Genomic DNA, 27,662 nt, shown 5'->3' with positions numbered 1-27,662 from the left:
CAATAAAACTTGTATAATATGAATATCTGTATGCTGGTATTACAATAAGCACTGCATTTATCTTGCTTTTGCAAAGACCAAATATATTTGCATAAATCATCTTAATAGATTTGCTTCCATGAATTGTCCTACTTTCCCACTCCAGAAGCCTTGAACAAAGACATAAACGGAATCTGCATTAATACAAGGAATTCTTTATGGGCAACTAATGCACACTGTGGGTATGAAGAGCAACCAGGGTGATTAAGGAACTGGAGACTAAAACATATGAAGAACAGTTACAAGAAGTGGGCATGGCTAGTCTAGTGAAAAGAAGGACCAGGGGAGACATGATAGCAGTCTTCCAATATTTGAGGGGCTGCCACAGAGAGGAGGGGGTCAAGCTATTTTCTAAAGCGCCTGTAGGCCAGACAAGGAATAATGGATGGAAATAGAACAGGGAGAGATTTAACCTGGAAATGAGAAACTTTCTGACAGAGTAATCAACCAATAGATTGGAAGTTGTGGGAGCGTCATCACTTGATACTTTCAAGAAGAGATTGGACTGCCATGTGTCAGAAATGGTGTAGTGTCTCCCGCTTGGGCGGGGGGGGGTTGGACTAGATGACCTACAAGGTCCCTTCCAACTCTGATTATCTGTTTTGTGATTCAGTAATGCTAAAGGGGATAATGGCATCAAGTCTTAGTACTAGATCATTTAGTACTAGATCATTCCCTCAGTTCTGGAGTTACATTACACATCTTACTGGTAAAAGTATGTTCCCAATAATATACTTTTTAAAGCCATACATAGCATAGGACCAGGTTATTTGAAAGGCTATCTCTTCCCAATTACAACTACCTGCTAGATCAGGAAGAGGAGTGCATGTTATGAGCCCTGTCTGCTAAAGAGCTCCATCTGATGGGATCCAAGAGACATGCCTTTTCTGTTGTGGCTCTTGCCTTCTGGAATATCATTCCCTCAAAGTAAAGTTAGTTCTACCAGCCTTCTGGAAAACCCTTAAAACATGGTTTTTCCAGCAACCATGGGGATCCCATGTAAGTAGAGAACCTACACAAATACCCAATGAGTCAACATTATAGAATATTGTTTAGTTAGCACTTTTTATTTTTGTGTCCCCTAAAAAATGTTCTGGAAATACAAAATCTGTTGCTGGTTCCATTGCAGCCATTAGCCCTATTTATAATGCAAAATAAAAAGTTGTTACAAGGAACAAAATTATACAGGTATAGACAAACTAAAATTAGGAGGTAGAATGCTTAAAGCACTTTTCATAAAGCCATAACTACACCCCACCAATGTTCTGAAAAACAGCACTGTCATTTACTCATCTTTGTTAATGAATTTGTCCCCATTAAAATTATACATGAAAAATATAGAGAAACTGAACACAACAACAAATTTTTTCTCTGGAAACACAGACATGCACTTACAAACTTATAATAACTATTGTTTAAGGAAGTTCAGATAATATTAACTGCAATAAAAGGAGTTATTGTCTGTCTGTCTGATCTATCTTGCTGCTTCTCAGCTTTGAGTTTTGAGGGTACTTTCATAATGTTCTAATAATAGCCTTGTTTGATTTCAGATTGAAAGTTTTGCTGGCTTCATCCTTTACAAAAATAGAAAGGGATGTTATATATATAGACGCTATCCTTTTTCATAAAATTGCATAAGACATGATGATAGCTTATTAAATCTCTCATTTGGAAGCATTGTAGGTAAAGAGCACCACATGTTTTAATATTTTTTTGGCTAATCCATGCAACACTTCTGCTATTTTTTATATTCTTGCCTGAAACACAAAGTTACATGTGGTTTTAATGGATTTTCATATGACAACTTTTATAGTCCTTGCATTGAGAATATTAATGAAATCATTATATTACTTATTTGTATTCATATTCCTGGCATGATAAAGAGTCTTGAAATGAAACAACATGCAAATATTTGAAATTATTTCATAATTCATTAGAATTTAAAAATAGAATTTAAGACATATGGCAGTGAAAGTGAAATTTGTACACATTCTTTTTTCCTTATCAAGAAAGAGTCCTCAAATGTTTTTATTCTTGGGAACCTAAACATTGAAGAATATGAAATTCCACTGATGGCAAATTTTAGATACAGTTTACAACCATGATAGACACCAACATTTCTATTGTTAAGCAAGACAGTTGTGAGTTTTGCCCCACTTTATGACCTTTCCTGATACAGTTAAATGAATCACTGCAGTTGTTAAGTTAGTAACACAGTTGTTAAGTGAATCTGGCCTTCCCAGAGGTCAGAGGTTGCAAAAGGTGATCACATGGCCCTGGAACACTGTAATTGTCATAAATACATACAAGTCGTCAATTGTTTTGAATTTTGATCACATGACCATGGGGATGCTGCAATGCTCATAAGTGTCAAAAAAGGTTACAGTTCACTTTTTTAGTACACTTGTAACTTCAAATGATCACTAAATGAATGTTTGTAGGTCAAGAACTACCTATAAGCTTGGCTCATTTTTTCTTTAACAATTTTGTATTTAGGAAATCTACCTTTGGAAATTATTTCTTTTAAATTTCTTTCAAGGTTTGAACACTACCTATTATAAATTGTAAGTTATGGTGATATCAAACTGAGAATGTCTATTTATTTCAGTTTTTCTAAAATATAAATTAATGTCCAGCGTATTGTAGTGTACACTTTGCTTCAATAAATTAAATTTGCATTGATAATTAATGTTTTAATGATGATTTACTAGGATGATTCTCTTTCTGTGTTTCATTTTCATTAGAAAATATTTTTAATCTAATTAAGATGTATTTCTTTAAAATGTCTAAGTAACCTTAGAAATCACAATGTAATAAGACGAGTAAAAGTTATCATTGAATATCACGCTTCTTACATATTAAATGCAATTTAAAATTACATTAACAGTTTAAATTTTGATAGTTGGGTGATTGTGCAGATTTGATGCTTTATTAACTTAGTTGGTCTAAATAAAGGAAGCATCCTATGAATTTATTTACTTCACCTAGAAATTTTTACAAATATGCATGATTACTTACATGTTTTTAGACAAATTGCATTCACATCCTGATTCAAATTTACAATAATTCATTTCAGCAAATTTGCAATCCCAATGCTACAAGAAAAAGAAACAGCTGGAAAATGCAGATGGGAATATAAAGTAACAGCATCTGGCATAATGTTACACATGGTTCTCTAGCCTCTAGTCAATTAAGTGAAAATAGAGGTTAAGGATCATTTTAAACATGACTTTTAAAAAGGGCATTGCCAATAGGCTACAGTATTTAAAATCATATAAGTACTCAAATTATTTTACTTTACATACAGACACACCATAATGAATCTTGAAAGCTTACATATGCAGAGATTGCATTCAATATCAAAATGTGTAATCCTATCAATATTTTATCTCATTTTTTTTTCAAAATGATCACAAACTATACTATTTCTTTTGAATAGATAACTATATAGATGCAAACTGAAAGCTAGTGGTTAAGGTACCAGGGTAGAAAATGAAAAACCATGACTTCAAGTCCCATCTTGAAGTCTGGATGACCAGCTGGATGACTTTGGGCCAGTCTTCCTGTCTTAGCCCACAGGGTTGTGGTGGGGAAAATAGGAAGAGGAAAGAGTATTCTATATGTTTACTACCTTGACTTATTTGTGAAAGTAATAAAGGTGGGAAATACATACATACACACTGCTAAAGACCTGGTTTTTCTCCCAGGTGATTGAACCCTTTTAGTTGTTGTTGTTTTTTCTGTTTAATTCTCTAGATTTTGCCTCTGGTCAGTTTTCCTTTTTTCCTGATGTGACTTATTTTCTTTTTAATTTGTAAATTACCCAGATTCACCTTGGATTTGGCTGTCCTTGAAATTACATTCATGATAAATCTGTACATACATCTTGTGATAACTCCCCAAAGTAGGTTTCAATGTTAAATATAACATAAGCAGGTCTATCTCAGGACCAGGAGTAGCATGGAATTAAAATAACGTTTTGCAAATAAACTCTGTAACAAACTCTACAATCTGCAATTATCATATGCACGTGCACATGCCAGAATGATGCACAGTTAAAGGAATGGGTAGATCCAGGTTCTGTACTAAAGTCTGTTATAAAGCTTTGGCTGCTCACTTTCACCTTAAATTGGGAAGTCTGCATACTTAGTCTCAAAAAAGGCTAAGTATGATTGAAATGCCTCCAGCAAAGCTTAGTTTGCATACAGTAATCCTTGATTTATGACTGGTCACTTAGCGATCAATTGAAACCATGATAGACCCCTCCCCCAAAGTACTTACGACTTGTTTCAAAGTTCCAGAGGCCAAACCCTTCATTTTATATGGGTACAATAAAGGACATTGATCCCATTAGAAGGTGCTAAAGTCAGTTGAAAGATAGTATCCTTTGAAGAGCAGTTTTTTTTGTGGACCTGCCAAGTCAGGCCATAGTAAATTAACCCATGTTTTTCTCATCCCATATTCCTTCAATAAAGGTCATGTCATGCCTTATACTCCTATAATCTTCAGTACTATTTTAGAAGGTGTCTTAACTTGTAGCCTTGTTGGCTTTGGGATTCTTTTACTTTCATTGGCAGAGTTCACTGATCACTGTAGTTGTGTATGCCATTAAAATATACTTGGTTGGTTCTATCTCCACAACAAAATACCTATTGACTGTTAGAACACCGTTTTCAAAGTGTTTTCAATCATTTTATTATATGTTGTAAATTAATCTAAGTTCAGTTATTACACTGATTGGAATGCAGAATCCCCCCCCCCTTTTCCCATTCTTTTTCTTCCCCCAACTTTTGTGAAAATGAAGAATGTTGTAGTTCGAAGGAAAGGAGAGGCTAGACCAGGGCATACGGTTAACAATGTTTATTTGATGAACGGTGGTTGTCGCGTCTGCCGGTGACGGGCAGACTGGCGTGCGAACAACGGCTGGCTTGGCTTGACAGCCGGCTTTTATATGCCGGCTGTCAAACGGCGCCAGCCAATAGGAACGGTTGTTGAATCTGCATAAAGAGCGGACCCGGTTGGAGCCCCAACCGGTTCCCAAGACATAACACCCCTTCCCCTAGATGGGAACACATATAGTCTTTGAGATACGCCGGTGGTCTGTGTTGGCGACCCGAGCGACGTAACTCAGGAGGGTCATTGGGCGAAGACAAGTTCGCGGACCCCTGGTCCGGCACGTAGGGGGCGAATAGGGCTCGGTGCAGGAACTGGAGCCAGGGAAAAGTCTCTGCCTTCGCTGGGGATAAACGGTGGCGCTCCCGGCTGGCAGCCCCGGTCTACTGCCTGCTCCTCTGCTCCGTTGGAGAAGGTTGGTCCCTCTGGGGATCCCCAGCTGGATCTTGGTGTGGAGCCCGCGGCTCATCTGGTGGAGACGGGTCTGGCCGGTCAGGCTGCTCCGCGCTCCGCAGCTGGTCCAGGTGCCTTCGCCACACACGCCCGTCTTCAAGTTGGACCCGATAAGATCTCGGACCTGTGACGGCCACGACCTTCCCGGCCACCCTCAGTGGGTCCCCCGCGTAGTTCCTAGCAAACACTAGGTCCTGAACTGCGAAATTCCTGGCCAGACTGTCGGACCCCAAAGGGGTGTCTGGACAGTAGTGGGGTGCAGCCTGTCTAAGGCAGTCCTCAGGCGTCTCCCCATCAGCAGCTCAGCCGGGGTTTTGTTCGTAACTGTGCACGGTGTGGTATGCTGGCTTAGGAGGAATTGAGACAGTTTAGAATGCCAACCCACTGGGCCGAATCTGGCTAACGCCTCCTTGGCTGATCTGACTGCCCGTTCAGCCAACCCGTTGCTGGCGGGGTGGAAAGGGGCCGTGAGGACGTGTCTGATGCCTAGATTTGTGACATACCTACTAAATTCGCTCGAGGTGAACTGGGGGCCATTATCGGATACCAGTGTGTCAGGGAGTCCGTGAGTTACAAAAAGGTGAGTCAAGGCTTTAACAACTGCCTGTGTGGTGGTCGTGGTGAAGTAAGGCCACATCTATCCATTTTGAATAGGCGTCCACGACCACCAAGAAGGTCTTGCCGTGCATTGGCCCGGCCAGGTCGATGTGAAGCCGTGACCACGGGGCATTGGCACTTTCCCACTTTGTGGGTGTGGCGGTTGGCGGGCTGCCCTAGATTCTTGACAGGGTCGACACGAGCTTACCCACTTGGCGATCTGATCGTCCATCCCGGCCACCAGACGTAGCTTCGAGCTAACGCCTTCATCCGCACGATTCCTGGATGGCCCTCGTGCAGCATCTTCAAGACGGGTATGCGAAGGGTGGTTGGTATGACCACTCTGGTACCCCACAATAGGCATCCCTGCAACTTAGAGAGCTCTAGCTGGCGAGTTTTAAATGGGGCGAAATCAACTGAATAGTTAGTTTCGGCCACCCTCCCTACCCAGTCCAGAACCTGGGCGATTGTTCTGTCCTTCTTGGAATGTGATGCTATGTCGTCTGCAGTCACCGGCAGCTTGAGTTCGCTTACATCAAAAATGGCATGCACAGGAGCTGGGTCCTCGACTGGGGCTGGCAAGGGGCAGCGGCTGAGGGCATCAGCGTGGTTTAGATTTTTACCGGGACGATAGACCAGTTTGTACGAGGTAAGCCGCCAGGAATAAGGTCCATCTGGTCATTCTAGGCGACAATATCTGCGGGGTTTGCTTTTCCCCTGATAATAATCCTAAAAGCGGCTTGTGATCAGTAATAAGTTCGAATTGGTGTCCGAATAGAAATTCGTGGAATTTTTTACTGCGGCTACTGCACAACCTGGCTGTAATTACGCTCAGTCGCTGAAAGGGTTCTTGAAAAGAAGGCAATTGGTGCCTCGGAGCCATTGGGGAGCCTGTGACTTAAGACAGCTCCTATCCCAAAAGGGGATGCGTCTGCGGCTAGGACCAAAGGAAGGCGTTGGTCAAATTGTATTAAGACAGCCTCAGAGGTGAGTAGAGATTTGACTGCCACAAATGCTTGGTTTTCTTTGGGTCCCCAGTGCCATGGTGTGTTTCTGTCTAAGAGCCTGTGCAATGGCTCAGCAACTGACGCCTTGTGTGGGAGAAATGAAGCGTAGAAGTTCAATAACCCCAGGAAGGCTTGTAACTCGGTTTTGTTGGTAGGCGTGGGCGCCTCGTGGATGGCCTTGACTTTCGATTCCACCGGGTGGATGCCTGAGGCGTCTAGCCTGTAGCCTAGAAAGTCCACCTGTCTAGTGGCGATGGTACACTTCTCCCGCTTTTAGTTTGAGGCCATGCTGCCTGAACTTCTCTAATACTGCCCTGACTCTCTGGATGAGTTGGGGTCTGTCCCTGGCTGTGACTAAGATGTCATCGAAATATGGCACTACGCCGGGAGACCTTGGAGGATTCGCTCCATCAGTGATTGGAAAATACCTGGGGCTACACTTACACCAAACTGGAGATGCTTACATCTGAATGCCCCTCTGTGTGTAACTATGGTCTGTAAGTCAGCTGTTTGGTTATCCACGGGAACTGTTGGTATGCCTGTGACATGTCCAGTTTGGCGAAAATGGTGCCAGGTTCGAATGTGTGTAACAGGTGCTGGATGACTGGGACTGGATATGCGCTAACCTGTAGATAACGGTTGATTGACGTCTTGTAGTCAGCACAAATTCTTAGATTACCGTCTTTTTTAGCGGGGTGACTATTGGGGTCTCCCACTTAGCGAAATCTGTGGGTTCTATCACCCCTTGTTTTAGTAGTTTGTCTAGTTCCGCGTCCAATTTGGGGCAGATGGCGAAAGGTACTCTACGTGGTTTTAAGCGAACGGGGACTGCCTGTGGGTCTACTGAGAAGGAGATGGGAGTGCCCTTATAGCAGCCTAACTCACTACTAAAAACGTCAGAGAAGTCTGTAAATAAGGAGTCAACATCAGAAGTTGAGACAGCATGGACTCCTTTTATACTAAGGCCGAGAGAGGGAACCAATCCAACCCCAAAAGACTAGGGAGGGCACCATTAACAACCACTAAAGGCAAATGGCCTTTAAAGGTTTGGAATTTCACGAGAAACTTGCCTTTCCCGAGGACGGGATGTTCTTTCCTTGGTAGTCTCTCAAGGTGAGATGGCACTTTTGAAGCTGGTTCTTTGTCAGTCTGGGCTGGATCTTCTTAAGCGTGTCCCAAGATATGATTGAGAGCGCTGACCCCGTGTCTACCTCCATGCGGCAGGGATTACCTTCTAGTAAGACAGAAAGTGTAATTTTATTGGGGGTGTAAAGTGTGTGGTTGGCTTGGTAACAAGTATGGCATTTTTCTACTTGCCTTCGGGAACAGGAGAGGAAAGAGATCTTTGTGGAGAGGTGCGCGCTGCCTGGCAGACTCTTGCGAGGTGACCCTTCTTGTGGCAGTTGTGGCAGGTGGCGTTTCTGAACCTGCAAGATGCCCGGGAATGGGAACCTCCACAGGTCAGGCATAAAAGAGTTTGTTTTGGGCCACTGTTGTTTCTTGGCCTCGCTCCTACCTGCGGCTGTCTCGTTGGCTTGAGGCGATGCACATCAGCGTATTCTGCGGGGTCATCCTCACTTACCGCTTCTTCTGAGTGTACGGAGGAAGTGCTGGGTCTGGAAGCGGTGCCCTGGATCTCAGCTGCGGACTGTGCTGCACGTTCTGCAGCTAAGGCTTCTTCAACTGCCTGGGGAGGTTGAGGTCTCTTCTAGCCAGCAAACGCCTCTGAAGTTTTAGATCCCTCACCCCACAGACGAGTTGGTCGAGCAGCATGTCGTCCAAATAGTTTTTGAACTCACATTGTAGAGCTGCTGTCCTCAGGGCTGCCATATATTGATTTATGGATTCCCCTCGGCTTGCTTCCTCATCCTAAAGGCGAAGCGCCTAGCAATCTGAGACGGTTTTGGTGAGTAGTGGTTGGATAGCGTTTCCACCAGCTCTGCCCATGGGACATTCCCTATTTCTCGTGGGGCCAGGAGTGCTGTGGCAGTGTCATATACTACAGCCCCACAGTAGCTGAGGAAGTAGGATTTCTTCCTCTGCTCTGAAGCTTCAGCCAGTCCAATAGCATCGATAAAGTGGTTGAAGCGATTCTTATACTGAATCCCACTTTTCCTCATCAGGTTTGAAAGGGGGAATACTGAATTGACATTCATTTTGGGTCCCTCAGTCTCTTGGTAGACTGGTCTGCCTCACTGGGTGCTCGTGGTCTTGGATTGATGCTGCTTGAGAGCGCTGGCGGCTGTGGCTACAGTGCCCTAGTCTCACTCAATGACTTCGGCTTTCCTGAGGCGCTTGAATTTTCGCGCTCTTTTGCGAGCGTTAGGCGGCTGTGGCTGCGGTGCTGTACTGACAGCGCTTTAAAATTCGAGCCTTTTTATTATTATTTTTTTGGGGGAAGTGGCTGAGGCGCCGCACTTTCACTTGGTGGCTTCTGTAGTGACCTCTATTGTAATTTGCGCCTTTTTGTAATTGAGGCGGCTGAGGCTCTCAGCGCCGTAGCTTGCTCTAGTGGCTGCAGCTCAATGACAGCCGTTAGAATTTTCACGCCCTTTTTCTGCTGCGCGCGGCGGCTGCGGCTTCAGCGCCCGACTCTCACTATCTGTGGTGCTCTAACCTTTGTAACTTTTACTGACAGCACCCAGCCTTCGCTAACTCGCGGCAGATCTAACCTGAGCGGCTCTAGCACTTTCACTTCTGAGCCCGATGCTCGGTAATCCAAGCGGCTGCGGCTTGCTCGGTAAACCAAACGGCTGCGGCTTCCGTTCCTTGAGGAAATGCTCCTGACTAGCCTTCCGATCCCACCTTCGTCGCCAGTGTTGTGGTTCGAAGGAAAGGAGAGGCTAGACCAGGGCATACGGTTAACAATGTTTATTTGATGAACGGTGGTTGTCGCGCCTGCCGGTGACGGGCAGACTGGCGCAGTGAACAACGGCTGGCTTGGCTTGACAGCCGGCTTTTTATATGCCGGCTGTCAAACGGCGCCAGCCAATAGGAACGGTTGTTGAATCTGCATAAAGAGCGGACCCGGTTGGAGCCCCAACCGGTTCTCAAGACATAACAAAGAATCTTTATGTTCCTACAGTACTTTAAGATTCAGTTCAACTCTTGGAGATTTGAATTCATCCAAGGTCATGTATTCCTCAGTTGAGTTTCCATGAAGCTCAAAACAGAATATTAATTCTTCAGACCAATTTTCCCAACTACCTATGGATCATGTAGCTTTCCAGAAATGATAGTTGAGTATTTCTGGCTAATCTCACACTTCTGCCATCTTCATAATGTAGTTGAAATTCTTTTAATTTTCATTTAAAAATATATGTGAAGAAATGCTTTTTTTCTTAGCTTACTGTAAAGTTATCTTTTCTTAATACTATCTTTAGGAATCTGGATATCTCTGCATATTCTTTCTTGGAAAAGTACTTCTTTCCACTGCTGGTATCTGCCTTTATTTATTTTAGGCTTTGTGTGATCATATTTGCTTTCAAAATTGGGTTTCATTTTCCCCCTTGATAGAATTACTTCTTCTTGTGCTTTTGTTATTTCTTTTTTAGAAACTCTAGATATCAGGCTCCTTATTAGCTCCTCTGTAATGGAATCTTATTAAATAATTAATGTTTATTAAAATCTACCTTCTTAAGAACATATTTGATTAAACTCAATTTATCTCCCTCAAATCGAGAAATCCATCATTACATGGTTGTTTCCTTCCAAACTATTCACTTCTCTTTGAACTCTTTAGTCTTCCCAATTCAGTGGGACCACGCCTGAGTTAAATATTCAATAAATTCAACAGCCAAATCTATTTTTAAATGCTGAAACCAGTTAAAATCAGAGATTGTGAAAAGAAGATAAACTCATGCAAAGGCATGAACAAAAAGACTTAAGAATCAAACCAAAACATTAATTCCACAACTTTGAACTTTTTTGAGTTAAAATTGCAGCAGATACAGAAGAGGTAGAAATTACAGGCAAACTTTCAGATTTCAAACTTGTAAACAATTTTTATGGAAACATGGGCACAACAAAGATTGCAGGAATCAAATCTCAAACTTTATATACAGCCCATAATTTTTAACTCTCATTTGCCTTTAACTCAGGCAGCCTACATCCAAAGTGACAAAAGGAACAGTAAATAACAGCTAGCCCTGCTGGCTTTGAAGGTTTTGGGTTTTTTTTTCCCCTAATAAATATTAAGAGTAGATAGTCTTTTCGAACCTGGCAGTCTCCTAACAGCCTTGACTATGACTAAAATTTTAAACCTGCAGTAACAGCCATGTTGACGTTGAATTCTGGGAATCGTAGTCAAAATCAACTGGAGAGTATCAGCCTGAGAAAGGCAGCCACAGATACCACCGTAAAGCGTAGTTTACGCTTGCAGCGAATGGGAAGCAACATCAATGCAATTCCTTATACAGCCACTACGTCTATCTAGAGGAGGTCAATCAACCCGGACAAGGAAGGAATAGTTAAAAAGCTCTCGGTATTCCCTCCCCTTTCAAATCATGTGTAACTATGCATGATGCGTTCCATCAAAAAACTAATAGTTTACAAAAACATTTTGCAATCCTGTCAATTCGCCCAGATGTGAAACGGTCGTTTCTTGACTTGCAGGGGAAACCGCTAGAAAGGCGTACTTTTATTATTTCCAGAGAAGATTGGCAAAGGGCGTAAACCCCCCTTGAAATGTTAGGGGCTTTGACACGCATAGACAGGAATGGAGTACTGTGCGTCTTCTAGAGATACGCCTGCCCTTTCACGGGCAGCGTCGGACGAAGTCTCAACTCTTAACTGAGGAAAGAACACCGAACAGTAGACGGCATGTTTTGCCCAGTTAAGGTTGCACGGCAGTTGCGTTGAGGTGGGGAGTGAAACGAAGCTGCTCGAAAGCGGTAAAACTAACCGAAAAGAAAAAGGCAAGCCTCTGAGGCCAAGCGGGGCATCAGAGGGACTGTGGAGGGTGGGGTGGGGGGGCTGTAAGGAATGCGGTCAGGTGTCACTCGGACGGCGAAACAACAAGCAAGCGAAAGGGAGACGGCCGGCCTGGACTCCAATCGTTTCAGCCCTGCGACGGCAGGCGCGTGTGAAGAAGCAGCTTTTCTCGTACGTGAACTGACGGCGGCGGTAGCGCCTTCGCTATCCCCCCTCGCGCCCCTGCGGAGACGGAGGGCGCAGGAGGAGGAAGGAGGACGAGGAGGCGGGGGGAAACTGCAACGCCTGGAGCAGCAGCAGCGAGAGGAGGAGGAGGAGGAGGAGGAAGTAGCGGCGACCGACGAGAAGGGAGCTTGGCGGAGGCGGAGCCGGCGCTTGAGCCCGGCCGGCCTGGACTCGGCTCATTACGACGGCCGCCACCACCAGCAGCAGCGTTTGGCTGCCTTCGGTGAGTCGCCTTCTGCGCGGTTCCTGTTCTTACGCCTCCGGTCCGAGAGCCGCGCGCTCGTGCGGTGCAAGAAAGGGAATCCGGGCCTCGGTTGATTGGCGGGGGAGGGGGGGGCGCAGTTCAGGCCCCGATGAAGCCAAGCGACGGCCTCCAGCGTGGAAGTCTTCCTGCTTGGCCTGACTCGGCCTCAGTTCGCCCATCCCTGCTCAGCCCCGGTCGTCCCCCTTTTGTTCTGTCGGGGGCTTGCAACTACACAGCCGAGGCCTGGGAAGGAGAAGGAGAAGGAGAGAGAGAGAAAAAGAGAGATTTTTTTTTTTTTTAAAAAAGAGCTTCGCTGGCGCCTGCGAGGGGACGAGGAGGCGCAGCGTAGTCATCCAAGGGAAAGGGGACCGTCCTGCAGTTTTATCCCGGCTCCGTGATGCAGCCTCCACCTTCCTAACATCTACCCCTCCCCCTCCGCCCCTAGCCAAAATCAGCAGGGTGGCTGCGCCGGGGCCATAAAGAATTGGATCACCCCCTAAGAGGTGGGATTGGATTCCCTTTGGAGTTTGGGGCCACCTGGAAAAGTCTGGCTTATAAACTTCGTGCTCGCCTAATAAGCACTTTTTTGGGGAGGGGGGGGGTTGTCTTTTCAACATCATCCTGATGTTCCTTCCTCCACCCTCTCAAGTTCCAGGCACTCGTATGGGCGCCAAAGAAAAGAGGGGGAAAAAAAAAGAACTGCTGTGTGCTTTTAGCTCTTGTTATTAGTTTTGAGAACCCTCTTTGAACTGCAGGGGGAAAAGGGAAAAGAACAGGGAACAAGCTGGAGATTGATGGTGGAAGGATCTGAAGAACTCCTACTGTGAATCCCCATGCCAGCCTCCTTTCTTCTTTGGCACATCAGAAACAATGAAATCTAGACAATTAATTTTGTTCTAAGGTAGGCCTCTTACAATCAGAGCCCAGTGATCTCTCTGAAGTAAACATTCATTAACAGCACATCATCTGTCGCTCACTTCCATCTTGAAAAAGTATATTTAACTTGTTAGTTGAGACAGTTGGCTGTAAGGCTGGTGGTGTACCAAATGATACAAAATTCAGTGAAACTATATTATTTTCTTTGTGTAAACATCATGCATAAAATACATAGAAGATGATCCTTAAAGTTGTATTTCCATTTTTACTGAAACTCCTCCCCTACCCTCATGTTCGCCTTTATATAAAATTGAAAACAATTCATAAAACATTTCATGTATCAAAGTTCATGTGCTGGTGTAATTTTACCAAAGGAGGAAGGCCTCTAGTGAAACAAAAATAGTATGGCGAGAGTTATGTATAAAATGGTCTATATAGAACATAACTTAGATCTTGTTTAGCTTCTTGCTTCATTTCTCTGTGCAGCTAAACCTAATAACAATAATGTGAACATATAAATATTTTAGGGCAGGAGTGTTTGCAATCTGAATACTATACATTGCCCCGATTCATCTCTACATTCTAATAATTACTCTGAAATTATTATTTTTTTGAAGAAGTTTTTTATTTACAATAATTCCATCTTTCGTTTCAAACCGTGTGTCTACTGGGTACATATATCTTGTGCTTACAATTATAATTAATACTTTTCTTACCTATTACTTTGAAATAATTTGACTTACGTTACTATTGTAAGCATACAAATTATACAATACAGATTTTAGTTAACTTTTAAAACTAGTACTGGAATTGATACTTTGCTTCCATTAATATTTAAATAAGTTTAAATATTTTTAAAAACAAAACTGTGTCAATATTTTAAACAAACTCATCCACTTGTGGCCCACGCAATTCTAAGAAACAGTTCCAGATAACTTCATGATCAGATTTTGGTTTTTAATGTTTAACATAGATTCTTCATCTTACTGTTTCTAGTCCAGTTAGCATGGCCCTTACAATTTAGTAAGTATGGGAGGCAGCAAGACACAGAAAACTGCAGTGAGAATTTTTCCCATTCTGTTTCTATGACATATGTAGGGTATCTTTTGTTGCATCATGGGTAGCCTAGTTGTCTTTTTATTTTCATACAGTTCAAAGATGGAAAGACTGGATAAAATTCAGAATTTATGAATTTATGCAAAAGTAAAGTGGTGGTGATTAATTTCATCCTTACTTTGTTCTTAAATACTGGGTAAGGTTCTCCTATTGGTGGGACATAGAAATTGATTCATTTAAAAAGTAAAATTTAAAATAACTTAAAAACAACTTTGGATAATTTTGGTTAGCAAAAAGTCCTGATTTCCTGTGATGTTGCACAAGGTCAGCACAAGTGGCGCACCCAAAAGCTACATATGAGCATAAAGAGAGGAAACGTATTTTTTTCCAGTTACAAAAAGTAGTTTCAGTTCTCTTCAAAAAAAAAAAAAACCAGAATGACAGTTGTCTCTTTATTACCTGGTAAAGTTATCTAAAAAGATGCTAAAAGTGCACTTGGATTTCTTTTCATAATATATACTTTCTTTCCTGAATAGCAGTTGTATGCTGCCTGCCTTCAGAATTAGTTTCTCTCACCTTTTCTTACACTTCCTGCATTTAGCAAAAATGAGCATTCTGTTCTATATATCACTTTCTCACTACTATCATGATTTATAGTGATATATATGAATTGCTTTTTCTTCGTCTGCATTTATTTATGCATTTATTATTTATTAAATGTTTTTATACTACACCACAGTCCCAAAGGACTTTTATGTAAACTTTCAGTTTTTTTCTTCCTAAATTCCTGTTCTCTCGTACATTTTAGTAATTGGACATATTTTCTCAGTTCTTTTAATGGTTAATTTGAAGAAACAAAGCAACTAAATAATGCTGACAATCGTAGAATAATTGTAAAAATAAAAAAACCTGTAATATACTTACCTTTCAGAAAAAGCTAAACTTTAATGCTATAATATTTGTATAATATTGTTAGTAGAATGCTATTTAAGTTTAGTATTAAGTGTTTCCAATGTTTCATGTAGTAAATTTAGAATTATAGATTAATAATTTTTACCCTTCTTTATTGAAGTAGCAGAAAACTTAAGATGCAGCCAATGGCCTTCCTAAATGTTACTGGCAAATCTTTTTTCTAGTTGTACTGTTCTATATGAACTTTCTTCAGAGAATATTTTATTGGGCATAGGTAGAATTGCTTCAGAAATAGACTTAAGTATACTCAATGTGTTTCATATTTCTCGTTTACTTATATCATGAAATAATGAGATGTAGAAATCACTTTTGATGTGGATGTAGAATCAGTCTAATTTTATCAAAACCTTACTGAAATGGCACTTCAAGGAAATGATTTGTCTGGAAAATAAGTTGATATGCTATAAAACAAATTATTGGTGAATTATTCAACAAGCATTTTAATTGAAGTAAGTTAAGGTACAGTTTTCCTGGAGTCAGGCTCAATCCATGGTGACTACATGGGCAGATCTAGGTGGTTTCTTGGCAACACTAAGTTAATGATTTGCTATTGATCTGTTTAACCATCCAGCCTACTATATTCTACTGTCCTAGATTTCTTTGTGGTTTTCAATCCAAGAACTAATCAAGTTCAAGGCTTATCTTTTTCAAGGTCAGCCACTATCAATATATGTAATGTTTATAGTAACATCAAACAATAAAATTACCTTAAAGGGAAAGGTAGCTAGTGTCATGTAAGTGCTATCGAGTGACAAATGTATGACGTATACTGAGAGTATTTGCACCAAGACAAATTCTTTGTGTGTCCAACCACACATGGCCAATAAAGAATTCTATTCTATTCTATTTTAACATAGTATACTTATGTTGAGCTAATTAAAAGAAATAATCATTTGTTGAACTAAGGCAATTGTGTTATTCATAAAATGCATCCCTTTGAACTTTGGGCAGGTAAATACTTTGATACTTTATTCAAATAATAAAAGAATTGTTGCTGTGAAAACATTTCAAACTAAAAAGTAGGAGAGTAATAATTTTATAGCTATGAAGTTGCTATAAGTAGCTTAATTGAGTGGGAGCCATAATTTTGAGTCAAATAAGTACAAGGAAGACCAGTCTAGCAATATTATATCCTCCTACTGATACGTTTCTACATAATAAATGATGCAAGAACAGAGTTCCGTAACTTTTTTCTTCTTGTGATCAACAAAAGGATTTGATAAAATCTGTGTTACCTTTAATTCAAGCACCCTGTTCCTGTGTATTATAGAGCTAAAGATGTTCCAGGGAGGAGGCATATGTTAAATAATCTCTTTTTCTTCTTTGGGGAAAACGGATTCATAAGCCTTTAAAGAGTACTGCATGTATATTGTTTGATTACTTAATTATTTGGATATTCACAGCTTAATATATAAAAGCCAATTGTATGTGAACTAATAGAAACTTCTAGGTGTGGTCCTTGATCTGTGATCATTAAGGACCAAGGTATTTCACTTGCAAAATGATAAACTGGAAGTTAAAAGTTACCTTTGTGTCTCAGCTTTTTGAATAGAAGGGAATATAAGCATTGCAATTGTTTTGATTCTGCATGTGACAAGTATGGAATTTAAGTAATAGAAAAAAGCTATGGAGAAATTGAACACTAAAATAATGTGTACTTTTGTGTGTGTGTGTGTTCTACTGCTTTAGAAGCTTGATATTTTTTAAAAAAATCTTTATAAACTATAATTAATACTTATATATGTAAAATAAAAATAGGCTGTTTCCAGTGCTTACTACAAATTGCCATTATTAATGGTAAGAAATATTGTAAACTATAGTTCGGTGAAATATAGAAAGTCATTCAAAGGTACCATGCAGTTAAGCATACTACAAGATCATAAATTCCATTTGCCAAGAAAAGTTCTTCCTGATTTATTTAATTATTCATAAGGCACTTAAAATACAAATTTTCTAGATGCTTACTAACATCTACAATTTTATTAGCAACTCTACAAGCATTAGTTACTAGATTGCAGGATAATGTATTTTAACTAAATCAGAGCTGCTGGAATGATAAAAATGCAACATTGCATTTCCTAGAATATATAGGTGGTGCTCAAGTTACGGCCACAATTGTAACCAAAATCTCCATGAGTGAAATGGTGTTTAAGCCCTCTCCATGCCTCACCATGCTGGGAGACCTGGGCTCTTTCCCTGCCTCACCATAACCAGATCTGCCTACTGTTGCCTTTTTTTATGCAGCTATAGACATTCCCAACCAATGTGAGAATGGCCTTGCTAGTGAGACCTTCTTGTACTGTGCTGCAGGCAGGTTCTTGCAATCATTAGAAAGCTCATGATGCAATTTGGAGAAAGGGCCTATCAAACTATCACAAGAACTATGGTATTTTCTTAGCCTTCTTTGGGATCCCAGTCCTTTCTGCAGCTCCACTTGGTATCCAGCCCCTAAAGATGAGACGGTGTCCTCTTTGCAGATAACAGAATAACAGTCCCTTCTGGAAGGGACCTTGGAGTAGCAGCATGTAACCATCCCTGCCAACTTCCCCATTTGCTTTCTGGACAAGCCAGCAAAGAAGATTGCAGATAGTGAACCCGTGAGACAGGCAGTTATGTGTGCTCCTAGGACAGCTCATAGTACATGTCTGTTCCATGTCTGTGAGCTACATTGGTTACCAGTTTGCTTCCAGATCCAAGGCACTTTTAACGGTTTTAATCCTTAAAGTCTTTTGCACCATAAGACTGGATTATTTGAGGGACCATCTCCTTCCAGTTCTATCAGCCTGGCCCATTAGATCTGGCAGAAAGGGTATTGCTGCTAGGTACCTACATTTTGCGAGTCCCAGGTAGCATACTTTCTCTGCCTGTAACTCTCACCTTTTGGAGCATTTTTCACTCTGGACATTTGGGTAGCTCCACCCTGTTGTGGAAATCCCTCAAGACGTGATTATGCTATCAGGCCTCATGTTTCCAATGAGGGAGGGATATATATATTTATATATTTATTTTCATAGATTTTCACGGGTACAGGTATGCAAGTTTTGGCATGTTCGTTTCAACGAGGTCCCACTCACCATCTTCAGGCCAAAAGCACCAGCCTAAGATGGCGAGAGGGACCTCATCGAAACGTTGCCAAGATACTCTCAATCTTACACGGGAAAAGACCGGAACATGCCAAAACCTGCATGCATGCATGCATACATACATGCATATGCATATGCATATGCATATGCATATGCATATACATATACATACATACATACATACATACATACATACATATATATATATATATATATATATATATATTTTCTGAGGTTCTCGCGAGTATTTGTATGTGGATCTTTGGTTATTTGGGTTTTCTCCCTCATAAGATTGGAAGTATCTAGGCAACGTTTCGATGAAGTCTCATTCATCATCTTCAGGCTTGTGTCTTTGGCTCTGTGCTTCTCAGAGTGATGTGAGCTTGCAGCTGCTTCTTCCTTTTAACTGCTAGTGGGGTGTGACTTGATTGGGTGTGGGCTTGGCTGTTTTCTGATTGGGTGGGGGTGTGTTCTCATTGGTTGGAGGTTTGGCTGTGTTCTGATTGGTTGGGGGGGGTTGGCCGTGTTCTGATTGGCTGGAGATGTGTTCTCTTCGGGTGGGGGCTTGGTTGTGCTCAGGTTAGTCTTAGTTGCTGGGGGATTTGAGCTGGTGAGCTGTGATCCTGCTGTTTGGTTTCGAGTTCGTGGTCGTGCCACATCATTCATATGTGTGTGTGTGTGTGTATGTATGTATGTATGTGTGTATATAGATATATATGTGTATATGTGTGTGTATGTGTATATATATATGTATGTGTGTATGTATATATATATATATATATAATCATTTCCATTTTAATGCTGATTTTTCTATTCTTAAATGGTTTTTTAATATACATAAAATATTCTTTTTATTGATTATTGTAGATTTCCCAGAGTCACATCTTGTGAGATGGGGGAGCTATATAAATTTGATTAATAAATGTTTAAATGCTGATGGCTTTACACACATAAGTTATAATTTTTAAATAATAGCAATAATTTATGCAGATATGTTGCACTGTGTTTAAAAATATAATTTTTAATCAGTTAATTCTAGTGCAATCTAAGCATCCTGATTTTGACTGATAACACAGCGGCATTAGCAGTTAGAAACTCTGAGAGTTCCTACACTTCTAAGAGAACCAGATTGTTTATTTCTTCTCTGAGTTCTCTGTTTAAGATGATGTTCTTAGAAATTAAGGCCGCTTGAATTTTTCTTTTTTAAAGATAGTAGCTTGCATTTCTGAATAGCTTGTGTTTCCATAGGGAAACACACTAAGCTCTTAGTCTTCTAGAGCTAAAGATGGGTAAGAATAAAAACAAGTGAATGGAAGAGGAACAAAGAGTTGTCCATCAATTACTCACTAATTTTCATAGATTCAAATCTGTACTTTGCTTATGAGTCACTGCATCAGTTGTAATATCCTTTAGTTCTCATGAGAATTGTAGTTCTCATGAGATCTTAGCCACATTTTACCTGCAACCCACAGCTAACAGTACCTGCAGTATATTGGGAGCAAGGATGGTTTGCAGAGATAGGAAGATATGGAGAACTACAACAAATTGGTTTGATAGCTCTAGCTGTATATCCTTTTTCTTACCTCATGTATTTAATTCATCTTGCTTATTGTTTTCTACTCTTTTCTCTGTTTTGCACAATGTTGCTTGTCACAAATGAGCACACTATGTATGTATGTATGCATGTATGCATGTATCTTAAAATATTTTATAAAACTGAAACAGTAAATGTGCCTAAACTCCCATGAGAACTGCAACCTATTGCATGACCACTCCAGCATTCCATCTATTTTCTGAAAGCTTGCATAAACTCAGAATGGGATTTGCAGAATTTTGAATATTCTTGCAGATTTTGGGGGAATTGTTTTAAAATCATCTAGGCCACAATATGGGAATGACTAATGGTAGCCAAAGAATCTGAAATGTTTGCTGACCCCTTGCGTAAACCAGTTTAGTATGATAGGCAACCCAGATTTGTTTTCTATTATTGATTATATGAAAGTTGATAATTTTTTCTAACCCATGAAGATTTTCCTGAAAATTTCTGGAAGTTTTGTATTTGATATTTTTCACCATCACTGCACTGAATTTAAAACAGGAAAGCATTGAATTTTTTTTTCTAATGTAGCTAGTCTCATTTAACAGCTAAGTCATTTCAGTTTAATACAAGCATGCAGTTTTCATTTAGGCATACTTGGAAAATCATTAAGATCTTAATTTATTTACTAAGTTATATACTAAATGTGTAAGCTGATAGTTGCAAGGAGAAAGCCAAATCCAATTACTATAGGTTTGTTTGTTTGCTTGTTTTTACTATCAGTGGTTTTGGATTAGAGCTGAAATTACTTACATGGCATTGTCTCTCAGAGATTATCCAAATTTCCTGGCATATATATACAAGGTTGCTCTGCAGATAATTCTATAGCAAATACTTGCTCTTGGGTCATTTTAGAGCCATTAAAGAAATAAGATAAGTGTATGTATCTCATATTGTGGTTCACACTGTGAATTGAATTAGAAATCAGTTTGGTATTTTCTATATTCATTAAATTAATTTGCACAATTGCAGTAAAACTAATATCCCAAGGAAGATTCTTTGACTTAGCATTAAAATCTCAGATATGGTATAGGAGGGAGATGCTCTAATGCAATAAATTAGTAACATGTAAACTATATTTCACTCACTGGCTCACATATCCATGATTTAATGGATTAATGCATGGGTGTCAAACTAGTGGTGTCACATTGCCATTATGTGACTATCACGACATTTTTTTCTCTGGAGCTGGAGTGGCCAAGGCCTGCATGTGACGCATCTGGCCCGTGGGCCACCAATTTGACATCCTTGCATTAATGGAACATCAGATATCCCTGTTTGGTCTGTTAATTCAAGATTTTACCATAGTAGTGTAGTTAACAGAAATGTTAAAGAACTTGTGATGAGAATTTACGAACTCTGATCATAGTTTACCTCTTTACTGCTATATTTAGAAAATTTGAAGAGTCTTTTTCAGGTTGAGCTTGACTGGTGACCATGGTTTAATCCCTGAACATTTATTTTTCCATTTTGAAACAGCTTTTTTTAAAAAAAACCATTTAGTCAGTTAAAAAAAAAAGAACTCTCTCTCTCTCTCTCTCTCTCTCTTTCATAAGTTCAGCTCTTCAATATGAGTAATTGGGGATCTTAAAATTTGTTTTCATTACTACCAGATTAGTTTATTAACACTACGAAGGACACAACTGATCTACTTCTATTCTCAAGCAGTTTAGTGAGTAGAGATAATTCCCAACTTAACACCATAATTGGAATTTCGATCACTAAGCGATAAAAGTCATTAAGTAATTCATCATGTAACCAGACCTGATTTTTAAGACTGTTTTACCATTAAATGAATTACAATGGTTGTTAAGTAAATAATGTCATTCAGTGAAAACTAGTTTCTTTAATTGACTTTGCTTATTGGAAGCTGGTTGGGAAGGTTGCAAACGACAATCCCACAATCACAAAATGCTGCAACTGTTGTAAATGTCTGTAGAGATTCTCAATCATCCAGACAACCATTATGGTTGTCCCAAAGGTGCTTTTTCAGGAGGCAACTGGACTTTCTCCAGTTGCCTGGTTGCCTCCTGAAAAAGCATCTTTGGGACAACTGTTGTAAATATGAGCTAGGTCCCAACTGAATTATGATCGTGTGGTTGTGGAGCTGTGCAGTGGTTGAAACTTTGAGGATGGCTTATAAGTCACTTTTTCTAAGGCCATTGTAACTTCATTGTTAAATGAAAGCTATAAATAAAAAACTACTTGCATGTTGTTAAAAAAAACCCCACGTGTCTCTGCAATTATTCCTTCTGTAATTTCTTAGCCCTGATTTTTATGATAGTATCTTGTTTAAGTACTAATAGGATCTGACCCCATTTAGCTTTTTGAAATCAATCTCCATTTTAGTTAATTGTTCAGCAATAAGGTTTTTACTTTAGGATTAATGTGAGCTACACACTTGCATATATCCTATTCTTTCTTTTCAAATGTTCTTCCTTTTTCAGGAATGTTCTGCCGTTTCGGAACCTTCTTGATTTTTTTCAGGGTTAAACTGGATCACATGAGACATGTTTCATTTATGTTTCACAAGACTTGTATATTTAAAAAGAAATGGCAACTCTAAAATGGTTGATGATAATAATAAAAAAGGAAGTCAGTTTTTAACACCATGCCATGCCTTGACTTGTCAGCCTTTTCCCCTAAAGCTTTTCATGCAGAAGGAAAGCTGTATCAATAGCTACTTTTTTTTCTCCTGACACAATACGAGCTTTGAGAAGGAAGTTTTCAAAAGGAGCCTGGCACAAAGAAAAAGTATTAATCTTCTTCCTACATACTGTAATCAAATCTTTTATCTCCATGACTGCTACTTCTTTACAAGCAATAACACATTTCATAATGATGTAATCCCTTCTCAATATCTTGTTTTAGAATACATTGGAGGGACACGCTGTGGTTAGCAAGGTTATATAGATAGCCCTCAATTTATGACCACAATTGAGCACAACATTTATGTTGCTAAGTAAGAAATTTCTTAAGTGGGTTTTGCCCCATTTTACGAGTGAACCGCTGCAGTTATTAAATTAGTAACATGGTTTTTAATTGAATCTCCCATCAACTTTGTTTGTCAAAAGATCACAAACAGTGATCACATGATCCAGGGACACAGCAACCGTCATAAGTATGAACCAATTGGCAAGCATCCAAATGTAAACGTGATGGTCATAACTGTGAAAAACAGCCATAAGTCTTTTTTTTTTAGTGCTGGTATAACTTCAAATGGTGACTAAGCAAACTGTTGTAAGTCGAGGACTATCTGTATATAGAAAAAGGGTCTGAAGCCAGGATAATAGATGTCTTAGAATTTTGGATACATAGTGTGATTTGGTTTGGGTTTGTATTAATTAATGTACAGTGTTCCTTTAATATATTTTCTACAGTTTGTATTACTGCATATCTCTACATTATTACAAAGAACATGGCAGTTGGACATGAAAAAGAGAGCTTGTGTAAGGTGCCGTAATTTGCTTCTTGGAAGCAAAATTGTCAATCATCAAGTTGCATTTTCTTTTTGTTATTGGACTTTATTCTTTGCCTCGTTTTTTCTTCGAGAGGCCTTGTGTGAGATCCACATGCCTATCAGCTTGGACATACAAACAAATTATAGGCTAATGCTTTTAACCATAAGCCTCTTCAGTTTTGGATGATTACAGAAAATGCTTGCCAAATTTAATGAGTAGCTGAAACAGAATGAATCACAGAACCACAGAATGGTTATCTTCTTTCAGATTATAATAAGAAATAGCATATTTTTAAATTCAATTTATTGGACAGGCACTAACTGAGATTTGCCAGTTTGGTTATTTTAGCACAATAGTATTAAAGTTAATGGAAGTAGAAGAAAAATGATGCAAAAGAATAGCTATGAAATATGTGAATGTACAGTTTAATGACAATTAATGTATCCTAACCCAAAATATGAGATACAAAGAATAAACCAACAGAACAAAGCTTAACATAATATATGAAATAAACTGTGCTCAATAAATTAGCCACTTATTGATCGATAATAATGTTGATATTAACTCTGCTGTACTGATTTTGTTAGTTTATATTTTAGTTATTCAGATTTCTTTACAGATCATGTCCCACATGAAATTTATTGTTTGTTTATTTTTCTGTTTTCAGGAAATGGCTCTTGCAAGTTAATGAGTCTGGATAAGACGCGTCAATGTGGAAGCATCGGCTTCATATGTTTTAGGGACAGATCTCTGGTACACTCGAGAATAAACAAAATCCCTACCAGAATTGCTGCATTTCATAATGAAGAAAATTAGTCTGAAGACCATTCGTAAATCTTTTAACTTAAATAAAAGCAAAGATGACAGTGACTTTGTTGTAGTTGCACAGCCATCATTAAATGATTTTGGAAATGATGACTCCTTGTTTGCTAGCTGTTATGGTAAAGATTTGGCTAGCTGTGACATCAACAGCGAAGATGAGAAAGGTGGCAAAAACAGATCAAAGAGTGAAAGTTTAATGGGTACATTAAAAAGACGACTTTCAGCAAAACAGAAGCAAAAAGGTGGAAAGGGCAGCACGCCATCCGTGAGCTCTGCTGATGAAGATACTTTTTCTTCTTCTTCTGCACCAATAACTTTCAAAGATGTAAGAGCTCAACGACCTCTTCGGTCCACATCCCTCCGAAACCACCACTATAGTCCAACACCATGGCCCCTTCGGCCAACAAACTCCGAAGAAACATGTATAAAAATGGAAGTGAAAGTAAAGGCCTTGGTCCACTCTTCAAGCCCGAGCCCTGCACTGAATGGTGTGCGCAAAGATTTCCATGACTTGCAGCCAGACAGCAGGTTCCATGAACAAAACAGTGCATTCAAAAGTACAGAATCTCAGAATGGAGATTTGCATCTTCATATTGATGAACATGTGCCTGTAGTTATTGGACTTATGCCTCAGGACTACATTCAGTACACTGTGCCTTTAGATGAGGGAATGTATCCTTTGGAAGGATCACGTAGTTACTGTCTGGATAGTTCCTCACCCATGGAGGTTTCAACTGTTTCTTCTCAAATGGGTAGTAGTACATTTCATGAAGAAGAGGGTTCAGTGAATGAAGACGTAGTAGTTGCTCCGGATATCTTTGTGGACCAAGCAGTAAACGGTTTATTGATTGGTACAACAGGAATCATGTTGCAAAGTCCAAGAGTTAATGATGTTCCCCCACTCTCACCATTGCTACCTCCAATACAGAATAATCAAATCCAAAGGAACTTTAACAGCCTGAATGGCACAGATGTCCATGTGGCTGAAAGTATGCGCTGCCATTTGAATTTTGATCCTAACTCTGCACCAGGAGTTGCAAGAGTCTATGATTCTGTACAAAATAGTGGCCCAATGGTTGTAACAAGTCTTACAGAAGAACTTAAAAAATTGGCAAAACAAGGATGGTACTGGGGTCCAATTACACGATGGGAAGCAGAGGGAAAATTAGCTAATGTTCCTGACGGTTCATTTCTTGTGCGAGATAGTTCTGACGACCGTTACCTTTTGAGTCTGAGTTTCCGTTCTCATGGTAAAACACTTCATACTAGAATTGAGCATTCAAATGGTAGGTTTAGCTTTTATGAACAACCCGATGTGGAAGGACATACTTCTATAGTTGATCTAATTGAACACTCGATTAGGGACTCTGAAAATGGTGCATTTTGCTATTCGAGATCTCGATTACCTGGATCTACAACTTACCCAGTGAGACTGACCAATCCAGTATCTCGTTTCATGCAAGTGCGCTCCTTGCAGTACCTGTGTCGCTTTGTTATACGTCAGTATACCAGAATAGATCTGATCCAGAAACTGCCTTTGCCAAACAAAATGAAGGATTATTTACAAGAAAAGCACTACTGAAGGCTTATGGAAAACTTGCAGCTTGCACTTTGGGAATAATAACAACAAAAATAAATAAAAGAGTGGTTGATACACAGTTTACAAACTTAATTATTACTAGTTTTGTTTTTGTTTTTGCCGCCATAATTTCATTTTTGTGCATAAAGAAGAGTAATGCATTTTGAATTTAATGGATATTTGGAGTTTCTTTTTTAAAACAATGGTCTCAAAGGTTTTTTTTAGAAGAGTAAAATAACTATCTTTCATTCAGTGTGCAAAATAATCACAATGTGAATGATAAATATTGTCCTTAAATTCCCTATCTCCTTTGCTGCTAATCCACTGTGATTTTTTATGCATTTGAAGCACATTTCATGTGTTTTCAACCATAAGTAAAAAAAATTGAAACTTGATGGGATATATTTTGTCGTTTTCAAATAGTCTTTTTTTTTTGTTCTGTTCTTAATTTAAAAAAAGTTTGGGGTAAAATATTCTAGTGTACCGAATTTGGATACATGCTTAAAACAATTCCCTAATATCTAATTAAAAACAAATAACTGTAGGTTGGAGGCAATATGTGATCCAATACAGTTGTGCATCATACATTTTGAAAGCTTCCTTTCTCCTAAGCAGTTCCATTATTGCAGATGTTGCTTTATTTGTTTTGTTCATTCTTAAGCATTTTTAAATTTGAAAATCGCCTTTGAAAAATATCTGTAAAATGAATACTGGAAGTCATCAATAATATTCACACAAAAGCTAAACATTTAAAAATATTTGAAGGGATTATAGAAATCTGATTTAAATAAAACTATTCAGGGAATTTCAAAACTGAGATTTGTCTCAACTGAAATTTTAAAAAAATTAGCATTGAATTTAAAAATACAGGTAATTCTCAACTTACAACCATTTGTTAAGCAGCCCTTTGAAGTTATGACCCTGAAAATCCTGACTTATAACTGGTCCTTGACATTAGTACCACTGTAGCAGCCCCATGGTCACATGATCAAAATTCGGTTGTTTGGCATGTATTCACAACAGTTGGAGCATCCTGAGGTCATGTGAACACCATTTGTGACCTACCCAGCTAGCTTTTGATAAGCAAAGTCATGGGGGAAGCCAGATTCAGTTAATGACCACCTGGTTCACTTAACTGCAGTGATTCTCTTAATAACCGTTGCAAAAAGATAATGACATTGGGCAGAACCTTGCTTAGTAACAGAAATTCTGATTCCAATTGTGGTCGTAAGTCCAGGACGAGCTGTATTCTGTAATTACTGCAACAGTTGGATCTTAAATAGCTCAACAGGAATTTAAATTCTGTTAATTTTCTTGGATGAGGTAACCACATGTATAATCTTTTCCCATGGAAAATGATAAGATTAAGAAGTACTTAACTTTGATAGAATATGTCCTCAGTTTTAAATGTGCTTTCCTGTATTGTTCAGTATTAATTTGCCATTATTATAATTTAGTTTAATTGGCAAGTGAACAGAACCTAAATTAACCCCCAAATATTCTTTAAATAAAAATGCACATTTTAAAATTGAAGACAGTGACAATAAGTAGCAAAATAGTCACCATAGGAAATATTCAAGTGCATTACCACTTTCATTTCTACAAATTCTTATTCGAAAAAAAGGAAAATCCATACAGTTTTGGATACTTGTAAGGGGATAATCTGCCAGGAACAACAGGATTTCCACAGCCTCAGTATATTGTTTTCTCTCACTTTAGTGGGGTCTGCATAGGAGAAATTTCCAATGAATTGGAAGGCCTATAAATGAGGCTGTTTTACAGCCTGGACCCAATCTTGATAAATGCCTTCACCTCTTTTGATGAAA

At 39.4% G+C, this 27,662-nt stretch overlaps 1 protein-coding gene and 1 long non-coding RNA gene across 3 annotated transcripts; one reads left to right on the top strand and one right to left on the bottom strand.

The window, feature by feature from the left end:
• Window positions 1–536: 536 nt before the first annotated feature.
• On the bottom strand, window positions 537–11,486 carry LOC148126358 (uncharacterized). Its single transcript, XR_015743161.1, has 3 exons — window positions 11,208–11,486; window positions 3,058–3,134; window positions 537–1,613 (listed from the first exon to the last, which is right to left on the bottom strand). It is a non-coding gene; the product is annotated as an uncharacterized LOC148126358 (long non-coding RNA).
• A 23-nt stretch (window positions 11,487–11,509) lies between these two features.
• Window positions 11,510–25,925, top strand: SOCS6 (suppressor of cytokine signaling 6). Of its 2 annotated transcripts, XM_087931021.1 has the most exons (3): window positions 11,857–12,369; window positions 13,146–13,291; window positions 24,103–25,925. In XM_087931021.1, the coding sequence occupies exon 3, from the start codon at window positions 24,238–24,240 to the stop codon at window positions 25,837–25,839; it is 1,602 nt and encodes a 533-aa protein (XP_087787147.1). In that variant the 5' UTR covers window positions 11,857–12,369; window positions 13,146–13,291; window positions 24,103–24,237; the 3' UTR covers window positions 25,840–25,925. The 2 variants fall into 2 exon arrangements, with proteins under 2 accessions (XP_026555234.1, XP_087787147.1); XM_026699449.2 differs by lacking the exon at window positions 13,146–13,291 and having other exon boundaries at window positions 11,510–12,369.
• The last annotated feature ends 1,737 nt before the right edge of the window (window positions 25,926–27,662 follow it).

Source organism: Pseudonaja textilis, chromosome 3 (genome assembly GCF_049901715.1).
Source record: "Pseudonaja textilis isolate UNSWEBS1 chromosome 3, rPseTex1.2, whole genome shotgun sequence".
NCBI lineage: Eukaryota > Metazoa > Chordata > Lepidosauria > Squamata > Elapidae > Pseudonaja > Pseudonaja textilis.
Note: the sequence above shows the minus strand (reverse complement) of the source record. Positions and strands in the feature narration are given on the sequence as shown.